The 18,780-nt window shown below is 39.9% G+C and overlaps 1 protein-coding gene across 3 annotated transcripts in view; it reads left to right on the top strand.

The window, feature by feature from the left end:
* The window catches only part of SMIM14 (small integral membrane protein 14), a 43,620-nt gene extending 32,293 nt beyond the window's left edge, over positions 1–11,327 (top strand). For all 3 annotated transcript variants that reach the window (XM_074866018.1, XM_074866019.1, XM_074866020.1), the window contains exons 4-5: positions 7,445–7,593; positions 8,169–11,327. In XM_074866018.1, the coding sequence (XP_074722119.1) occupies positions 7,445–7,593; positions 8,169–8,201 (182 nt within the window). In that variant the 3' untranslated portion in view covers positions 8,202–11,327. The remainder of the gene's footprint in view (positions 1–7,444; positions 7,594–8,168) is intronic.
* The last annotated feature ends 7,453 nt before the right edge of the window (positions 11,328–18,780 follow it).

The following is an 18,780-nucleotide window of genomic DNA, read 5'->3' as shown; positions in this document are numbered from 1 at the left end:
GGAAGCAAGAGCTGCTGGTGTCTGTGTCTTCTACAGGTCTAGGAGCAGTGCAGTCAAGGTTTCCAGGATCTTGGGGAGACAGAATGCCTTTGTTCACTGTCTGGTTTGAGCCCAGAGGGCAACTGAGCACCACCCAGCCGTTCATTGACCCCTTCACCCCCAGTGGTGGGAAGGAGAAAAATCAGTCAAAAGGCTCTGGAATAAACATAAGGACAGAGAGGGGTCACTCACCCATTATGGTCACAAGCAAGACAGGCTCGTTAGGGGAAGAAAAAGGACATCACTTTAATTCAAAACACTAACAACAACACCATTTAACAGACAGAATGGGACAGTGAGAAGCATTACCATATCTTAAAAACACCTCCCTCTACCTCTTCTTTCTTTCGGGCGCAGTTTTGTTCCTGATATCTCACTCTCCTCCCCCCAGTGGTGCGCAGGCAGGTGATGGGGGATGCAGTAAGTCCTGCCACTTCTCCCTCCAAGGGGAGGAAGCACTCTTCTGCATTCTTCCCCCTGCTCCACGTGTCATCCCTCTCACGGGAGACAGTCCTCCACAAACTCTCTCTGCTGTGACTCCTCCCCACAGGATGCATTCCGGCGTGGGTCACCTCCACGTGTTTCAGTCCTCCCAGTGCCCAACTACAACCGCGGGGGCTGCTTCTTCCCACAGAGCCCCAGCGGTCCCCAACAGGCCGCAGGCAAATCTCTGCTCCTCGGGTGACCTCCATGGGTGGCAGGGGGGTGGCCCTGCTGTCTCACCATGGGATACAGGGCGGGTGTCTCTGCTCCGGTGCACCTCTGCCCCCTTCTTCCTCCTTCTTTCCACTGAGCTCAGTGTTCGCATAGGTGTCCTTCTCATAACTCCTCCTCACAAGTTTCCCCCCCCCCCCCAATTCCCCTTCTTAAATACATTATCACAGAGGTGCAGCCACCATCGATAATTGGCCTGGCCTTGACCAGAGGCAGGTCTGAGTTGGAGCCAGGGGAGCTTTTGAGAAGCTTCTCACAGGGCCCACCACTGTAGCCCCCTCCCCTGCTACCAAAAACCCTGCCACACAAACCCAGCACATTTACTCTCATGTTCCTCCCTCTTCACTCCCCAGTAAAACCTGTTTAGAGATGGGCATCCAGCTTGGACTTGCGCTGTGCCCTCCCAGTGTGAAACAGTCCCAGATTCATTGCCATGTTGGGCTGAAGGGGAAAAGATAACCCCCAATAACCCCTGAAAAAAAACCAGTGCGGTGCACATGTGCCATAAAAGTGCTGCTGGCTTTACTCTTTTTTTTGTGGCCTTACCAAGTTGTGATGTGTGTCTGGGATTTCCAGCACCACTCTCCCAAATGCACCTGTCCTAGGGCAGACTTTTTAGTCTCCCACACCTTAGACTTCTATGTCTTTTTTTTTTTTTTTTTAAATCACAGGCATGTAGGAGAGGGAAAGAGTCAGATGACAGAGACAGAATATTTTCTGTATTAGAAGTAGGCACAGACAGGCTGTGCAGCTTTCTGAGCTTTCGTCCACAGTCAAAACCAAGAGATGGTAGGTCATTCTCACTCAAGCCTTGGGAGTCTTGGCTCATCAATATTTATGAAGCTCTTAGGCTAAAGACTGTATAAATGAGTAAGTTCTGTTATGTGTGGGCACAAAGCTTGTGGGACAGCTTTCACGCTAACCAAGCTATAGTACAGTGGGGATGTGAATGGTTTGTGGCAAATAGCTTTCCATCCTGAAAGAGATCCTTGTAATAACTGTCTGTGCAGATGCAAGCAATTTGGCAGTAATTGTTCCAAACCAGTGGTTTGTTTCAAAAACCAAAGCAAAAATTATAGAGTAAATCCTCTCCGACATTATTATATTGCCTTAAATTTAGTTCCAGCAAAGGTATTTTTCTGCTGATGCAATGACACTGACTGCCTATTTGTCAGATTATTTTGTGATGCTTCTGTGATTCTGTGCCTGGGCCAGCATGAGCTCTGTAAGACTCCCAGGAGTGAAAGGCAAAACCAAACAGATTGAGCCTGGAGAAGCTTCTAGAGATGTTTTTAGAGACAGATTAAAACAATTCTGGGCCAGTCTTCTGTCCATTGCTTCATCCTGTTCTGATGAGCTGTACTGTGATGAGCTAATTTTTGAGGTGGGTCTCCTCTTCCCTAGGTCCCACAGCTCCATTTCCTCTTACTTGCTGACTTTGATTCCTTGTTTCAGGACCTTGATATGAAGAAGCTTGTTTCACTCCCACCCATTTGCTCATTCCCAGGATTTGGTCTTCCTTCTGTAAGCGCAGCTGGGAATGTTGTCATACACAAATTCTTAAGTTGCAAGGTTGTGGAATAACTGATGAGTTGTATGTGGTTTTGTTTTGGGAAGTGTCAGGGCTGTGTTTCAGCCAGTGTCACAGCAGCGTCATGTGTTATGCTGTTGCTACCAGCTGGAAGTTCTCAGAAACACCCTGCGTTGATTCTTCCTGAGCACAGATCAAAGCAGCAGCACCAAGGCTCCCCCATTTGCATTTTTGTGTTATTAGCTCTAAATTCTTATTTATGCTTGTTGGCACCATTATACTGTAGTGACTACCCTGCAGAGAGTTTCCTGCCAGCGTCAGGACCAGTGCTTTTGGATTTGTACTCCTACATACAGGAGGATATGAGCACCACTTAAGAGATATTTGGGCACTCTGCTTGATGGCTGTTCCTCTGCTGATTCTGTCAGAATATCTGCTATGACGGTAAAGCATTTATCAGAGTCTGATGACTGTTCTCTCCATTTCAGTGGGTGCCTTGGAGAAAAAAGGCTGTGAGTTTTGAATGTGCAGCACATTTAATATTCTGTTGGGATTGTTTATGCTCAGCAAATCTTACAGTTTCCCTTGAAATGAGGAGTAAGAGTGGTAATTCTTTTCTGAATTCTGTCTAATGCAAGTGGAGCAGGGAAGATTTCTCTGAAGTGTGTGGCGGTTGCAACATCAGCGGTTCATCCAGCCCAGGGAGGATCCCAGCTGGTACTGAGCTGCTCTGATGGCTCATGGCCCTTCACAGTCAGCCTTCCATGTCAAAGGAAATGAGGGGCTACTGCCTGAGTTTTTTTATTGTGTTCTAGCAATTCCCAGATGTTGTGACCTGGGTTTACCACATTCATATTTTCAACACTATTCTCAGTGCTCTTCCAGCTTCTAATATGGTCAGAGATGACTGTCTCAAATGTTGTCTACTCTACTTCCAAATTTTTATGTCTTTTAAAATGAATGCATATCTGTGATTCATCTTGAGTTGTACTCATCTAGGGGAGTCACAGCAGCCTAACCTAATGGCATGAAATGTCTGCCAACTCTTCCCTCCCTTTTCTGGTTAATTCCCTTCTCCCTTCCTCTGCTCAAATCCTTTTTGGCTTTGTTCAGTTTCCTTATCCCTGCCTTTGAGAGTGTCATCTTGCAGGGATTATCTGCTGAAGGTCCCACAGGGTCTTTGTCTTCCCTGATGATTCATCTGTAAGATACCTCTCTTCATAGGGTTTCCTGCCTTTCTTTCACAGAACAGGCAAGGCTAAAAACACCGTGAAAAGAAGGTGGCACAAGTCAGAGAGCATGCTTTTGCCCTTTCACATACAGTTGTTAAACAGTAAAAAGCTGAATATCCAAAAGGAGATATTTCTACTATGAGAGGGCAGACAAAAAGCACCACATGGAATATACTTTTACAGCAAAAGAAATGCAATCTTTCCTCCTTTTTTTTTAAGTACAACCTCACTTGGAATGAAAAATAGCACTTTAAGAGAACTAAATTCACGTAAGGAGTATTTATCAAGGGCATTTTTGATTTTAATATTGTATTCTTGAGATTTCAGTTGAACAATCAGGAGGTGGTTGACGTTTAATCTTTAGAAATTTTTTTACCAAAGTCGTCATTTTAGTAGCTTTGACTGCCTTCTAGTAGAACATTAAATGAGGTGGCAGACATCTGTCACAGAAGACTTTTTTTTCTCTTCCCATTTCTCTCTGAGAGGAGACTAGTTTATGTGGCCTAGTCTCTGTTTCTGTAGGAAAAAGCAAACCAAAGAACTGTATCTTGTAAATGGAGCAACAGATAGGATTCACCATAGTCATTAACTCCCATGGGAACTCAGATCAGTTCCTCATAAAGTTTTCTCCTGCGCAGAGACAATTCAGCCATGGTGTAAAAAAATCCCAGGTGACCGCAGGGGCAGAACTGCAGAGCTGCTCACAGGCTTCATTCAGAAAGTGTGTGGATATATAGGTATGCTGAGCCCAGGGAACCAGGTACTCTGAAAATGAAGACCTTAGGATGAATTTGGTGTGTGGAAAGACAGGTTAGAGATTGTAAAGACTCAGTGGCGTGGTAATATGTACTGTTACATTCTGTACTAGTTGGTGTCTCCCAGGCACTGGAGATTAATAACCAGATCCATCCATCAAAGAGGGTGGTGGCAGGGACATTCATCTGTGAGGTCAGAACAGGACAATCTTCTATCCATCTGGAAATATTAGAAAATATGATGCACAGGTGCTCTTGTAGGCTTTATTCTTCAAGGAATCATAAAATCACTTCTAAATTACCTGCAAAAATATCAATTATAGGTAAAAACACTGTGGCTGTGAACTCTTAAAAATAAGTTTTTTTCTTCTGCCCATTGGCATAAATTCCATCCTGCTTGGTTTCAGCTTCACTCAACTGTTCTTTATCCGTAAGTTGGTCTTATTTGATTATTTTGTGATCTTGGTGATGGAGGTCTTTGTAGCAAAAGATTGTTGTCTTCTACATATTATTGCTCCCAGTAGCTGAAAGAGCTTCTTGTCTGTTCTCTTGATTTGTGATGCAAAGCTTTGAAAAGTGTGATTCACCCCAGCTATGTGAGATTTTGCTTATCCTCGTCTCCTTATGTTAAGAGATTAAAGTAACAGATTCTGAAATATCTCACACCCTTATTAAAACACATGGTCATTTGTGAGAGATGTGGGTTTAACGGTTCTTGAATAGTGTAAACAGTGTTGTGGCTGTTTTAGTATCATCTGGCATGCTTTGAGTAGGTAGTACAGGGCCAAGCTGTGTTAGATTAGCTGTTGTCTTTCTTAACTTAGTTTAGAACATGTTTCAGCATGTTTGGTTCCATCTAAACCGTATTACAATGGAGGCTGGAAGAAACTGTCTTGCACGAACACCTGTGGTTTCCCTCTGTGGTCCCTTCCTTGATCTGTAGCATGAGCTGACCTAGCAGCATTTACTTACCCCAGCTCTTGTTTAACCACAGACCCTGAGTGTACTGTGGTTCAGCCAATATCCCAGAAGGCAGCCTGACTAGTCCCTGTTTCTCTGCATTGTATGGGGAATCCAGCCTAGCAGGTGATCTGAATTTTCAATGTTCTACTGATCATACATGCCAAAGCAGGTACCTAAGGCTGTTTTATGTGCTGTTGAAGGTAATCTCAGGGTGGCTATTAATGTTGTCTGGAAGCCTCAAAATAAAGTAGTTGTTCTTTTCATGCTGAATTATATGCTAGTTTACTGGATTGCATATATAAAGGTCATCCAAGATTTAAAATATTGATATATCATGTTGATAACAGTAATATTTTCCTGCAACACAACTGCAGTCTAAACTCTTACCTGCACAATTCCATATGCTTTCTGAATCTAGAGTTTAATGAATTAGAGGCTGTAGCATTCTCATTTATTTTCTTTGCACTATGCCTTCTCCTCATATATTCACTCAAATCTCCGAAAGAATTGTCACTTGTAATTGTATATACTTCTAAGCATAAAATTCCTCTACATAGCAACCTCTCAAGTTGTTAAATGTCTATAATTTGGACATTTAAAAGGCAAGAGCTTTATGGCAGTTTCATTCACTCATAGAAGTTAATGGTGGTGTTTGTGCTGTGAGAAGCACGAACTTCTATAATACATGTTTTTTTCTTCTTTGACATTTTTGAGTGCGTGTGGTGTTGGTAAAGGACATCAGTCTAACAGCTCCAACTCATGAAGTCTTACTCACAGAACAGCAGTATGTGAATGGCATAGCTGTAAGCTTCCTCACAGTGCCCCTCTGCTGTGTCTTAGCTGTGTTATGAACAAACTATTTTCATAGATGAGCCTCTGTTAAAAATGCTACCCAGTATGACAACGATGAGGGTGGTTCTTTGGTATCAGCATTAACCTTCAAGGAAATTACTCCAGCAGCTCACTGGATATAAGTTATCTAGCAACTGTTAAATACGAACAACTTCCAACTGATACTGAATCCAGACGACTCTGTAACGGTATGATCCAAATGAGTTGAGACAACTGAAAAATCTTGACAGATACAAGTGTCTCTGTGGAATTTCCCCAGATGTTAAAGTTTTCAGCTTGAGTAATAAAATAGAATAGCTCTTCTCTTTCTGAAGGTTATTCATTATAGCTTTGTATTAATTGCTCTGTATTAATTGATCATCTAGATCATTAATGAAGATGTTAGGTCTTTAGATACTATTGTAAATGGAGCCATGGAAATACCATAGATAATTAACTATACATTGGTTTACACTTCAGCTGACAACATTAGTTACAGTTTGGTCTTTTGAAATTATGTTTCAGAGGAGAAGTTGATGTTTTCAAATGTGCAGGTATTTGCAAGAGTTTCTTGATCCAAAAAGACTAACAAGCCACCTCCAGTCTGAGGGGATTTTCTCAGTTTTATTTCCATGCTTTGATGTCTCAGCCATTCTGAATGGAAATTAGGTGTAAAATTTTTATACTGTGTTTCTGGGCTTCACTTTTTCATATATCTCCGCAGCATTTTTTCCACTTCTGACAGATAACATTTTCCTTCATGCTATCAGAAATACCACATAACCTGGATGATCAGTCGTGGAGATCCGGCATATTGACACTGACACTTGTTTGAACAAACTCTCAATAAATAACTTATAGTAGCCAACAAAATTATAACCGTTAGTTTGCTCCCTTCTTGCTAGAATTAGCATGTTCTCTGTTTTGGGGCCTCTGTTTGGAGTCTAAACTTTCATCTCTTTAGTCTTATTCTTTTATTTGTTTGAGGCAAAAAACCAAACACCAACATACAGATGGGAGTTTTCACACATAAATATATTTTCCATCAAGTTTGATTTCTTAAACACAAAGTATGTGTTTATCATTTCCAGTTCATTATGAGTTAATGGGAACTTAGAAATATTCATGACAATTCTGAGAATTCCAGTGAAATCTTGTGAAATAGATTCCCTTTTCAAAGGGATAAGAAATATGATAAAAAAACAGTGTAACACTAACCAAGAATTATTTGTCTCAAAGCCAAAAAAAAGGAATAATCAGAAAACTCAATTGAAAAATATTTCAGGTTTTTTCTGAGACTTATGCTGCATTTTTGTTTTCATTTTGGGGAAAGAACTCTGTTGTCACTCTGTTATAACTTGAGTTTTCCTTGTCTGTAGTGCCAGGACCAAATTCCTCCAGTGACAATGGCATCAGTTTTGCCATGATAATGATGGCCTGGGTGGTGATTGCACTTGTCTTGTTCTTACTGAGACCTAGTAATCTGAGAGGATCCAACACAGCTGGAAAGCCAACCAGCCCTCATAATGTAAGTGCATCTTCAAGTGCCCTGCAGAGAGACTCTACAATAGCTTAAATGTATTTTGTTTTAATATAGACTATTCTACAGTCATTTTTTTTCTTCATTTTTTCCCCTATATTTTATTGGAATGTCATTAATAATGCAAATAAGCAAAACCAAAGTGAAAGTAGAATCACAAAGGCCAAGTGTGAGGCCTGCCATGCGATGGAGCAGGGTGACTAAGTGTGGGGTCATAATGTCCTCTGAACACTGGCTGTCCCTGGCTGGAACTGCCTCCTGCCTTCTTAGGTACAAGGGGAAAATCACAGCTCTAAGATAAGTCAGTAAACAAAATTACAGCGTGAAACTGGGAAGGTGATCTTTGTCCTAGATGTGAGATCTTGGAAAAATCCCTATTGATGCAGGAAACGGTATTGTTCTTTGATGCTAATTTACTCTGAATATTGAAAGAGATATTGAAAGATCCTAAAAGAAAGCACAATGTAACTCTTCTGAGTTCTTTTATTGCTAAATACAGTGAAGCACTGTTTCTAATCCAGTACATGTTTTTTTTCTTTATTTTCCTCCTTCCTCCCCACTAGGGACAAGAACCACCAGCCCCACCAGTGGACTAGAGTGTTCAGTATTGGAAAAGTTCAGCAGCTAAAACCTTGCACGACCAAACGAACGAAGTGACCAGATTACTCCTAAACCACATTCAATACCATTTTCTCTTCTCATTTTCATAGAGCAGAATTATCCTTTAGCAGTTATCTTCATGAACTGCTTTTAGTGACTTCAATTTTAAGTTAATTTTTGCATTGTATGTTATTACAATTCCTCGTAGATTGTAATTTGAATAATGGTAAGGCGTTGCAGGGGTTTTTTGGTTGTTACTGTTACTGTGGACATTCCACTCAGTCTCTTTCTGTTACAATGATCTTAATTTCTTTGCAGTGATTTCTGATATGCATTGAAAGAAAAAGAAAATCCCTGTGCATCTATAATAATGGAAGGTTACTGACCTTCTTCACATTAATCCATATTTTTTCTCCAGGATGCTTTTGAGAGTTGTATTATGGTTGCAACTATTAGCTTAGTTATGTGGTGAAAAATTGAAATTATTTTATATTTGCCCTGGGCTCGGAGCAGCTTTTAGTCTGGTCTTTGGACCACTAACATAGTTTTCAGGGTTGTTGGCAAAAGCACGGATTGTCCACTAGAATTATACTATGTGTGTGTGTTTATGCGCAAAGAAGTGAATGTGATAATTGCCACTGTCAAAGCTTTGACATATATATTGGGAACTTTACACAAAAGATTATACCACCAAAAAAGAAATTAATTTAATCTTGTTCATTAGTGATATATATTATTCAATATGGTGTCAAAAAAATGTATTCCAAAAATGGATTTGTTTACCTATAGACTTTACGAAAAGAGAAATTTAGTGAGAAGAACTTGGTAAAATTTTCTGTCCTGGTACAGTCTTTTAATAATCGTTATCTTAACAAGTTTTTAGCCATGATGTAATATATACTGGACAGGATGAAATCATACCATGAGGTTACCAAGGTTACCAACTTTTGGTATAAAACATATACTGGATATTCAGGGTTTTTTCACCTGTATGTTATCAGCAGTTCTTTACATTTCATCCTTATCTACTGATTGTAATTGTAGAATAACAAACTTGCAGGTTACTACATATGGCATGTCTTTTCCCTCTAATATTTGTGTGTATGTGTGGTGTGTTTATGTGTGCGTATGTGTGGCTGTGCACATACCTGTGCACATCTCCCATTGTAGCAAATGGGAATGACTTTTTTATGTACATTAATTTAAGAACATTTTAAAGATGTACAGAAAAGTGACACTGTATATTTTTCTTGATCAATTTGAAAAATTGATGAGAATAATGTAAAGAACATTTTTATGTTACCAACATGAAGCTTCTTTCCATAAAGGTCAGTAGAACAGACATATGGGAATTCAAAGCCTTACTCTACAAACCTTTATTTCATGAGGACTTTAGTTACAGGGCTGAAAGGAGTAACTCTTAAGATGCCTAAAGGTTTGTATTAATGGGCTCTAACAAAAATCTCACATCAGATCCCGTGGTTGACAGACGCAGGGTTTTCCTCCTCAGGGTAAATGGCGGGCTGGCTAAGCCTCCTTGTAAAGGTACAGCATAGACCTGAAGAAAGGCTTCTGTAATTTGACGCAATTGCCCTTTGAATTTCTGTGGAATAGTGTGCTCCCAAGCATAGGAGCATGTGTAAAAAATAAAAAAATAATGAAGATGATTGGGCCAGGTGCTCTCAGTGATATCAGTGCAGCGCAGTGGAGCTGCAGCAGAGAAACTGAGAGAATTTGTCCTATTATGTCTAATGGTGTACAGGCCACAAACACTGTGTAAAGATGTCACTGGGACAAGCAATCTGACTGTGCTTGCTTTTTGCCTTCCATGTACATTTATGTTTGGGATACTGTTTTGAGCAGAACAGGTAATACAGCACCATTTTGTTGAACCAACAAGGAAAAATATATAATCTCCTACACTTACCTTTTCTCCAAGGATTTTTGGCCAGAATTCTTCACTGTCAGACGCATAAAACAGGCTTCCAATTGATGAAAAAGCCAACTGCAACAGGCTTCATTTCAGACAGGGTGCCCCTCCTCATTCTACTGTAAATTGGTGAGATTTACAGCAGATGCTCCTCACTTGTGAGGATCAGTCTCGATTTACTTAAATGTCTGTGTATTTATAATACTCATCATGTGCACCCAGCATTAACAGTCTTGGCAAATGAACTTTTTGTTCAGAGTAATGTGTTTTACATTTAAATGAACTGTCTTTGCTTGAAATTCCTTGAAGTAATTGTCCCAGTAATTTTATACATGTATGCTTTCCTCATGTAAATTGCTATTTTAAATTTTCTATGTAAAAGAAAAAACATTGGAAATATTTTATTGTAAAATGTTTTACTAAAGAGCCAGGCTACTATCCCATGTCAAAATGTATGCCTTTTAAATTCAGATACTCTCTCCAAGATACAACCTTCAGACCACCACTCTTAATGAAAATAAAAGTAACTAATTGTAGGACTGTATTTTGCCACTCTTATTCATGTTAAATAGTGCCTTACTCATCAAGTAGTTGCACTGAAGTTTGTGGGACTACTCTGAGATAATGTACTAGTAGCAGCTTTAGTAAGGGTGGCAGAAATCTGGCCTTTAGTGATGTAGTTTGCGATGAAATAATTGTATCATGGTTACAGATGTTTATGGTAAATTTTGAGAAGTGTGGAAGAGATTAGTGGTATGTGAAGCTTCAGAATGTGCTTAATTCTGTAATGAGGGTTTTAAGCTCGGTTAGTAAGAGATGCAAGTTGCAGCAACTTGGGAAATATGGAGGGAAGTTTACAATTATACCTTAGCTTAGAACTTTGTTAAAACAATAGTATTTTTAGAGTCTGCTTAACACAATTATTATATTCTGAAATGAGAAATCATATGTATTCATGTATTGTCTGCAGATCACTTAGCCTTGTAATGTTCATGATTGAAAAAGGAAGAGTGATGATGTGATGTACCTAATGTAAATCGGTGGTTTAAAATGTCTGAATTATGCCAAACAAAAAATCATCTGTGCCATTTGCGGTTTCCTAGTAATCTTTTACTGAGTACTTGGATTGGGATAAAGGGCTTGTACTATGCACTTTTTATTGACTTAACAAAATAAATAGCAATCATTAGTATTCTTTTGTCTTTGTCTCTTAGTCTTTGTCTAAGATGTAGGACTGCACCAACCTATCAATTTCTAAGGTAATTTGAAATCATCTTAAAATAAGTATCCGTAAAAATAGTGTGTCATCTGTGTAACTTTAAAAATGTAAATTCTAACTTTCCTAATGGACACTTGCCTTCTGTATATATCTCAAGCAAGTCAGAACAAATTATAAGCTGTTTCCAAGGTTTAAGACACTTTGATGACCAACATGGACATCTCTGCCTTTTGCTCTTCAGAGTAGTTATGCCACCTAGGAAGTCAGAAATAATACAGTAAGAAAAATAATGACAGAGGCCAAATATACCAATTATGTTACTTCATTTTAGATCAACTCCTACTATTTTGGGATTTGCAGTCCCAAAGACTGTAGTCCCAGTTCATGACAGTGTTGGACCCAGAGCCGCTCTGAGGAAGGAAGGCACTCCGATGGATCTGAGGCAGCCTGTAGAAGTAGTAGAGACCTGCTGCTTCCTCACTGTTCCCATGGAGTGCAGCACTCTTCTTCCTCCAGCAGCAGAACACAAAATGCTCAGCTCCGCCTCAGCAGCAGCTCAGATCCCATGTCAGGGATTCCTGTATTAATCCAAGGGAAAAAAGGTAAAATGCCAGGGGAGCATAAGGGTTTAAAATAATATAAAGCTATCCAGAGATAGTGGTAATAAATACCAGAGAATCAGAAACAAAATCTGAATTTATTTTTAGTAATAATAATAAAAAATTAATAATTTAATAACAAGTGCTTTTAGGCATTTGAGTCAATTTAGAAATGTATTATCTTAATCAGAGATCATTAATCAAGATTTACCCTTTTACTTGAACTTGAGGTTATAAATAACCCCTAAAACTAAAGCTAAACTTTAAGTACACTTGTTAAAATGTTTGCCAAGGATGCACATGCCTATTATGAAAAGTGATGCAGAAAATTTAAATTAATTCTGTTGAATGGATCTGCATGAGGCCTAGCTGTTCAAGACCGCCAGGTAAGTGGAAAAGATTACTCTGCCCCAAAGCCTAAAAAAAAATTGTATGCTATCTAGGATGTTTGGGAGAAATACATCAAATCATTGCAGCAGAATATTCCATGAACATTAAGTGGGTTCCTTGGAAAAATGGACAATTTACATTCTTTTCTCCTTCTACCCCTACTTGTTCAGTACCAGCCAACAACCTACAGTGCAGTTCACTGCAAAGATGCGGGGCCTTGGGGTGGGGGAGAAGGCAGACTGATGAACCACATCCTCATTTGTAAAACAGCACAACTCTGCTGGCTTCCAGGGAGTTACACTCATTGACATCAGTTGAAGATTTGTCTCTTTTCATACAAGGAGAATAACTGAACCTATGTTACTTGATGTCGTATCAAAATTATTGCCAACTCCCATAGCAGGCACTTTGTAGTTAAATATAATAACTAGAAGAATCTGGCTTCTGCATTACCTTTTTAACATCCGCAGATAGAAGTGTGGGTCAAAGAGGATGTCTGAAACAAATGCATTTCAATACATGACAATAAATACTAATTCACCATATATATACAGCTTTTTAAAGGTTTCACTCTTCTTGCTTGTATGGAAAGTGATATTATAAAATATTTTATACAATTTAAACTGGAAATACAGCACTAATTTTTAATCAAAGATCACAAGTAGCAAGCTTTAAAAAAAAAAGTCTTCGCATTTATGGGTTATGTTATTACATCCTCCAAGCTATAGATGAAACAGATGAGTAATTTCTGTGACTATGTAGTTTTCAGACTTATACCTGTTTTAAAATTCTTGAAGATTATTAAGTTATTCTGGTGCAAAAAATACCCTTAAAATGTAAGACAAGATATTAGAGCTGAGAGAATATGTTTCCTAAGCAGACCAACAAAAAAACCCCACCATTGTACAACATTCTGAAGGTCACAGCCATTGCTTTGACATAAAAAGTAAATCTTAGAAAAGGTGTAGGAGCTCAGTTTAGAGCAGAACTTGTAGATGAACTGATAAATGATAAACTGAATATGATTAGCAAGAAAATGATCCACAGAAGCCCCCACAGGACTGGACACTACACTAAGCATTGCATGTAACACATCAAAATCTGCTTTGTAGTTGTAGTGATGTGAATAAAAATATGGTTCCTTCAGCTCTCCTATTGATTTCATGCAGCCTTGTTTTCCATTCTCAGTTTCATGTAAATTAAATAGAAAATCCAAATAATCATTTTCCTACTTCATCAAATATTAGCTTGTAATTTGAATCACAAGTGCATCTTGTCTCTGACACCCCTTCCAGCTATATGCTTCTGTTGGGCTTCAGTATATACAGGGAAGAGATTAAGCCAAATTTGCTTTCAGCTATACTGTAACAGTAGATCAGATCTTCACCTAATTTTATGTGAACAACTGTTAAGGCAATGGGACAACTCAGCTGAGTAAAACCCTTCAATGAAGTCATGCTACAAGACGATTTCTCCTCAGTGGGGCTGTGATGAAAAGCAGTGCCTTATCCGGCTGTTCATAATTCCATTGCATTAGTTTTAGCATTTAAAGCTTCCTTACTGTTTTACTGAAATGGCTGTTATGCCTGAAATGACCCTCCTGTTGGGAGATTTAGTATGCTCCGTGTTCAGAAAAGCAATGCTGCTGCCCACAGCACTGCTTCTGAAGGAACAGCTTTCATGTCTGGTGTAACGTGTGTGGTTTCCAGAACATTAGAAGAGGGAAAAAAAAAAAAAAAAAGTGCTATTTACTAAACAATAGATAAGGCTGTCAAATGTAATCATGCCTGGGAGGAAGTGTGAATAATTTCTGTGTATACTGAGAGATTTAAATAATCTAATTAGACCAAGGTCATACACTGGAAAACAAAACATTGTGCAGGAACTAAAAGAATAGGGTTTGAGAGGACATTCTTATCAGAGTTTTCAGGGTGGCCTTCCTCTGATTTTTAAACATTTGTTTTAATCCTGCACGGCTTTTGGTTTTTATCTATATTGCAATATTGTCCACGAGTCCAGCTGAATTATTGTCCAGATGTTCTGGGCCCTGTACAAACAGGCACGTTGACCCTGACCAGAAATTCACTGTATTTTGGGACAAATTTTACCAATAATTTCAGTTTGGGATGCTGGTTGTCACTTACAAAAATATTGTATTAGATTAATCATAAGCTGTTTGGGCAAACTGTCAGACCAAACAGCAAAGTCGAAGTTCTGGTGAGCTGGAGAGGTGGAGGTGAGGAGAGGGCATAAGTAGGGACGTCCCAGGTGGAAAATGTCTCTCGTAACAACTTGTAACGTTGGCTCTGTGCAGTTAACTGTTATGGTTGGCTCAGAGCACACGTAGGAGCTCAGGCACTCAGCTGCCTGTGTTCAAAACTGGCATAGGCCTTGCTTTATGCAGCTGTTGGAGCGTTTTCCAGAGGAACACACATGCCCAGTCCCACACGTCCCTGTGTAATCTCTTTAGCTGCATCTCATTTCTTCCTCTTAGCATTGTAAAATACAAAGCATGGATTCAAACACTGATCCAACTGGTCCGCAGGCAAGTCTTCTGGGCACTTTTGTGCCTCAGCCTGGGACTGTTGCCGAGTAGCTCAGATTTCCCTGTTACATGTGGGGTTGCCTCCTGGTTGTGCTGTGTCAAAAGTTAAAGAAATGCTTGACAGATGATGATGGTTGTTGAATCTGTGTCAGATGTCAGTGTCACAAACTGATTACACAAACACTGCTGCCTTTAGTTAATGATCAGCTAAATCTGGTGGGGGATTAGTCTGACATTAAACACTCCCTAGATATGATACAAAACATCTTTCATATCAAGGGTTCCTTCCTGGCTTTTCCTCTTACGTCCAACATCAGGGTGCTATGTGAATCATGTACTCACTTGCTCTTTCTTTTCTTCCCTCCCCTTCCCCTCATCCCCCAAATCCTTCATAAATCATGATTTCTCCCTTGCATAATGGAACAGCTTGTACATGACAGGTGACAAGTGCCCCCTCCACCCACCTTTGGCATTCAGATCACCCTTCGCTCAGTGGTTTCTGCAAAAGGCAGAGATGTGGCCTCAAGCCCACTCCCCTGTTACCACACAGAGAGGAGAACGTAGGATCCAGTCTCACACTGGTACACTCTCTAGCCACTAAATTAAAAAGATATTACCATTTTCCTCGGCCAAGCTTTTTGAATGAAGCAGTCTTAAATCTTTGGACTGCATGCCGCTTGATCCCGCTGGTGTTAGCTTTTGCCTGAGCACACATTAAAGGTCAGGTCTATGAGAGCATATAGCAAAGGGGTTACTCATTTTCAGGATCAGATCACATTTAGATATGAGACAGGTAACTCCTCAGGCTGGATAAGACTGAGGCAGAAGATGTACCTTTAGGTACCTGAGGAAATGTATTGTTGAAACTTGAGTATCTTTTGATTTTATATACCTTTTGGAGTCCATCCCCTAAGACTAGGTTATTGACTAGATTATAAACCTTGTCCTACATGTATCTGTAGCCTAAAATTTACAAGTATCTCTAAACATGCCTATTCTCCTCAAGCAGGTGTGTAGAAATTATGATAATCACCTTTGTTGGACATGGATGCTTTCATGAATTACAGTTCAGGCCATTTAATATCAGGGTCTGAAAAGATGATCTAGCAGGATGCCTAAGCCAGCAGTGCTCTCAGAAGTATAGATTACTTAAAGTTAAATTATTATGCAAATGACAGTCTTTAAAATGTAAAATCCTGGATGAATGGAACAGTGACTCATCAGTCCTACCAGCAGCTCTCTCAGTTTTCATTCTAAAATAACACATATAGGAATTTACCTGAAAAAAATGAAAGCTGAGATGAACGCTATAGGAGGACTTCTGACCCAGTCTGCAACACATGAAACTTAGTTTGGAGAGTGGCAATTCTTCACTGATGCTGTTGTTTAACTGAATGAGTGCCCTGCTAAGATAACTTTCAGCAACCCATTAGGGGGGTATTTTAGTTAAAATCTTGCATAATATACATATTAAGCTTATAAATTATAAAGCCAAACTGGGCTACTATGAACATCTTTTTGACATCCATAGGATTTGCATTTTTTTTTTCACTAGAAAATATCTTTTAGAAAAAATTCCCAGAGATGGACCCTCTCTGATTCATTTTAGTGGTTACTTATCTTCACTATTAGAAAACAACTGTCTTGAATCTGAATTTGTCAAGTTTCAATTTTTATACATTATAGTTTGTTAATTTGAAGGAAGAATTATCAGTTTTCTGTTCACACAAGAAATCAGCATTGCAAAACTTCATTTTACACACCTGATTTTTAGGCATTGTCTCCCAGAAACATATTCATAGCCCCAAGTTAGATACTCAAACTCCCCACACAGTGAGAAGGAAAGGCTGTCTCGGAGTGAGGTCTAGGCTAGCCAATATGATGGAAGAGGGATGCATCCAATCAACTGGCAATGTTAAAGAAAAACATACACCTGAAATCCCATTCCTCATGTTATTTAAGTTACTGACACTTCACTGCAAAAGGATTCACAGCCTACACTAAGCCTTCAAAAAAATGGAGTGGAACTCACACTTCTATTTAAAAAGTGGCCAGCAGTGGCCCAGCCTCATCTGCTTTGTAGCATCTCAGGGCTGTGTCTGCCAAGCAGCGTGCTTCAGGAGGTTTAATGATATGCCCTGAAGCCTTACATAAGCTTTATTGCCTCTGCGCAGTGTTGTAAAAAATTCTACGTACTGGTAAACAATGGGTCTGCCTGAGCAGAAAAACAAAGAAAACCCCGCCCAGTAATTCATAATTTATTGTGTAATGAGAGGGGAGACCCAAGCTCTCTGTCCTTTTCATTGCCATGACTCTGAGCCCTGCATTTTTCCGCTGCCAGCAGTGCCCTCACCACCAGAGTGTAGGCTACAGGGAAACAAAAGCAACCCTCGTCATCCTTTCTGGGAAAGTTGTGCAGTTCTGCAAGAGATAATTCAAGATCCACGTCCCAGGTAGGGGGTGTGACAGTGTAGTCTATCAATGAAAGCCCTTTGCTAAGAGAAAAGAGACTGGGATCCATTGCCTGCTGTGAGGACTGTTCAGACATTTGAAATATCTCTCAAGTCACAGATTATAACCCAGACCTTTCTCGACCCAGGAAACAGCCATGATTACCAGACCCAAAAAATATTCCCTTTCAAGCTCCTTGGCAAACGAGCATAGTTGCAGGTGGAGAATTAGATCCCCCCATTTCTTTATAACCCACTAGATGCAGCACTCTCCCCAGATACATATGCCTGAATCTCTCCAGCCGAGGAAGGCTCTGAAGCTCCTGCCCTCATTCTTAGCAAAAGCAGTAACTAGGAGGTATTAGCTGAGACTAATGAACTAACTACCCATACATACAGCAATAAGCAGAGGGAACTCCTTCTCACAAATGTAGCCTTGCACACAGCAGCTGCCTCTTCCTTTTAGAAAATCCACTCCTCATTTGTCAGGCAGACACTGAGCACACTTACCATGCCAACACCCTTGGGGGACCATGTGAAGGATCTGAAGTGGATTTGGTCTTGCCAAGATAGCAACAGGCATGTACAGAGGGACCAGATGGGGTTCTTAGTATGCATTTAGAGCTATTCTGAGACCTCAGGAGACAGACGGGGGTTTTGAAGATGATAGTATAGGTAAGACTGACTTGGTAGTGAGAGCTCACTGGGCTTCTATTTTCTCTCCCTAGGCTTCCCTGGAAAAAAGGATGTGTTCAAAATTGAGACATCTGTGCAAATTAGCAATGAGACAAGGCATTACTTGTTTTTACTTCAGGATAAACACGGTGAACCCTGCACCTTCACCAGGCAGTTCTTTGGCTAACCACACTGACTCCGCTAGGATCCTGCACTGAGATTGCAAACCTCAGCAGGCTCTTTCGGTAGAAACACACATTTTGTAGTACCATTTCTAAAGGACCAGTGAGTTACAGTATGTACTCACTTAAATAGGCACAGATTCTTCTAGGGAAAGATCAGATCCTCCAGAGTAAAATAGTAAAATAGAAAGCAGAAACAAAGATTCCAATTTTTTAATGTACTTTAACACCTGTGGACAAAAATGCCATGTAAGAACAAGGCAATACTTTATTTGCATTCTTAGCAAGGACACCATATATTATCCACCTAGTTTGGCAACATTTAACACAGAAATTGTAAACTGTTAGAAGCATAAATGATTGCAGAATTTCAGATGCAGCAAAAACCCCCTTGGCTTCTAGAAGATGCACCGTAAGTGAACTTGAATACACAAGAGAACACGGAAGATTTCTCACAATCTTTCTGCTCCGAAAATCAGATGAAGTATATTACTAACATGTCTATACAAAAGGCAAGAGTAGTATCTGAGAACTTCAATACTGGGCAAGAGATCCCTGGGCAGTGCCCAGATCACAAGGGGAAGA

Source organism: Strix uralensis, chromosome 4 (assembly GCF_047716275.1).
Source record: "Strix uralensis isolate ZFMK-TIS-50842 chromosome 4, bStrUra1, whole genome shotgun sequence".
Classification (NCBI taxonomy): domain Eukaryota; kingdom Metazoa; phylum Chordata; class Aves; order Strigiformes; family Strigidae; genus Strix; species Strix uralensis.
Note: the sequence above shows the minus strand (reverse complement) of the source record. Positions and strands in the feature narration are given on the sequence as shown.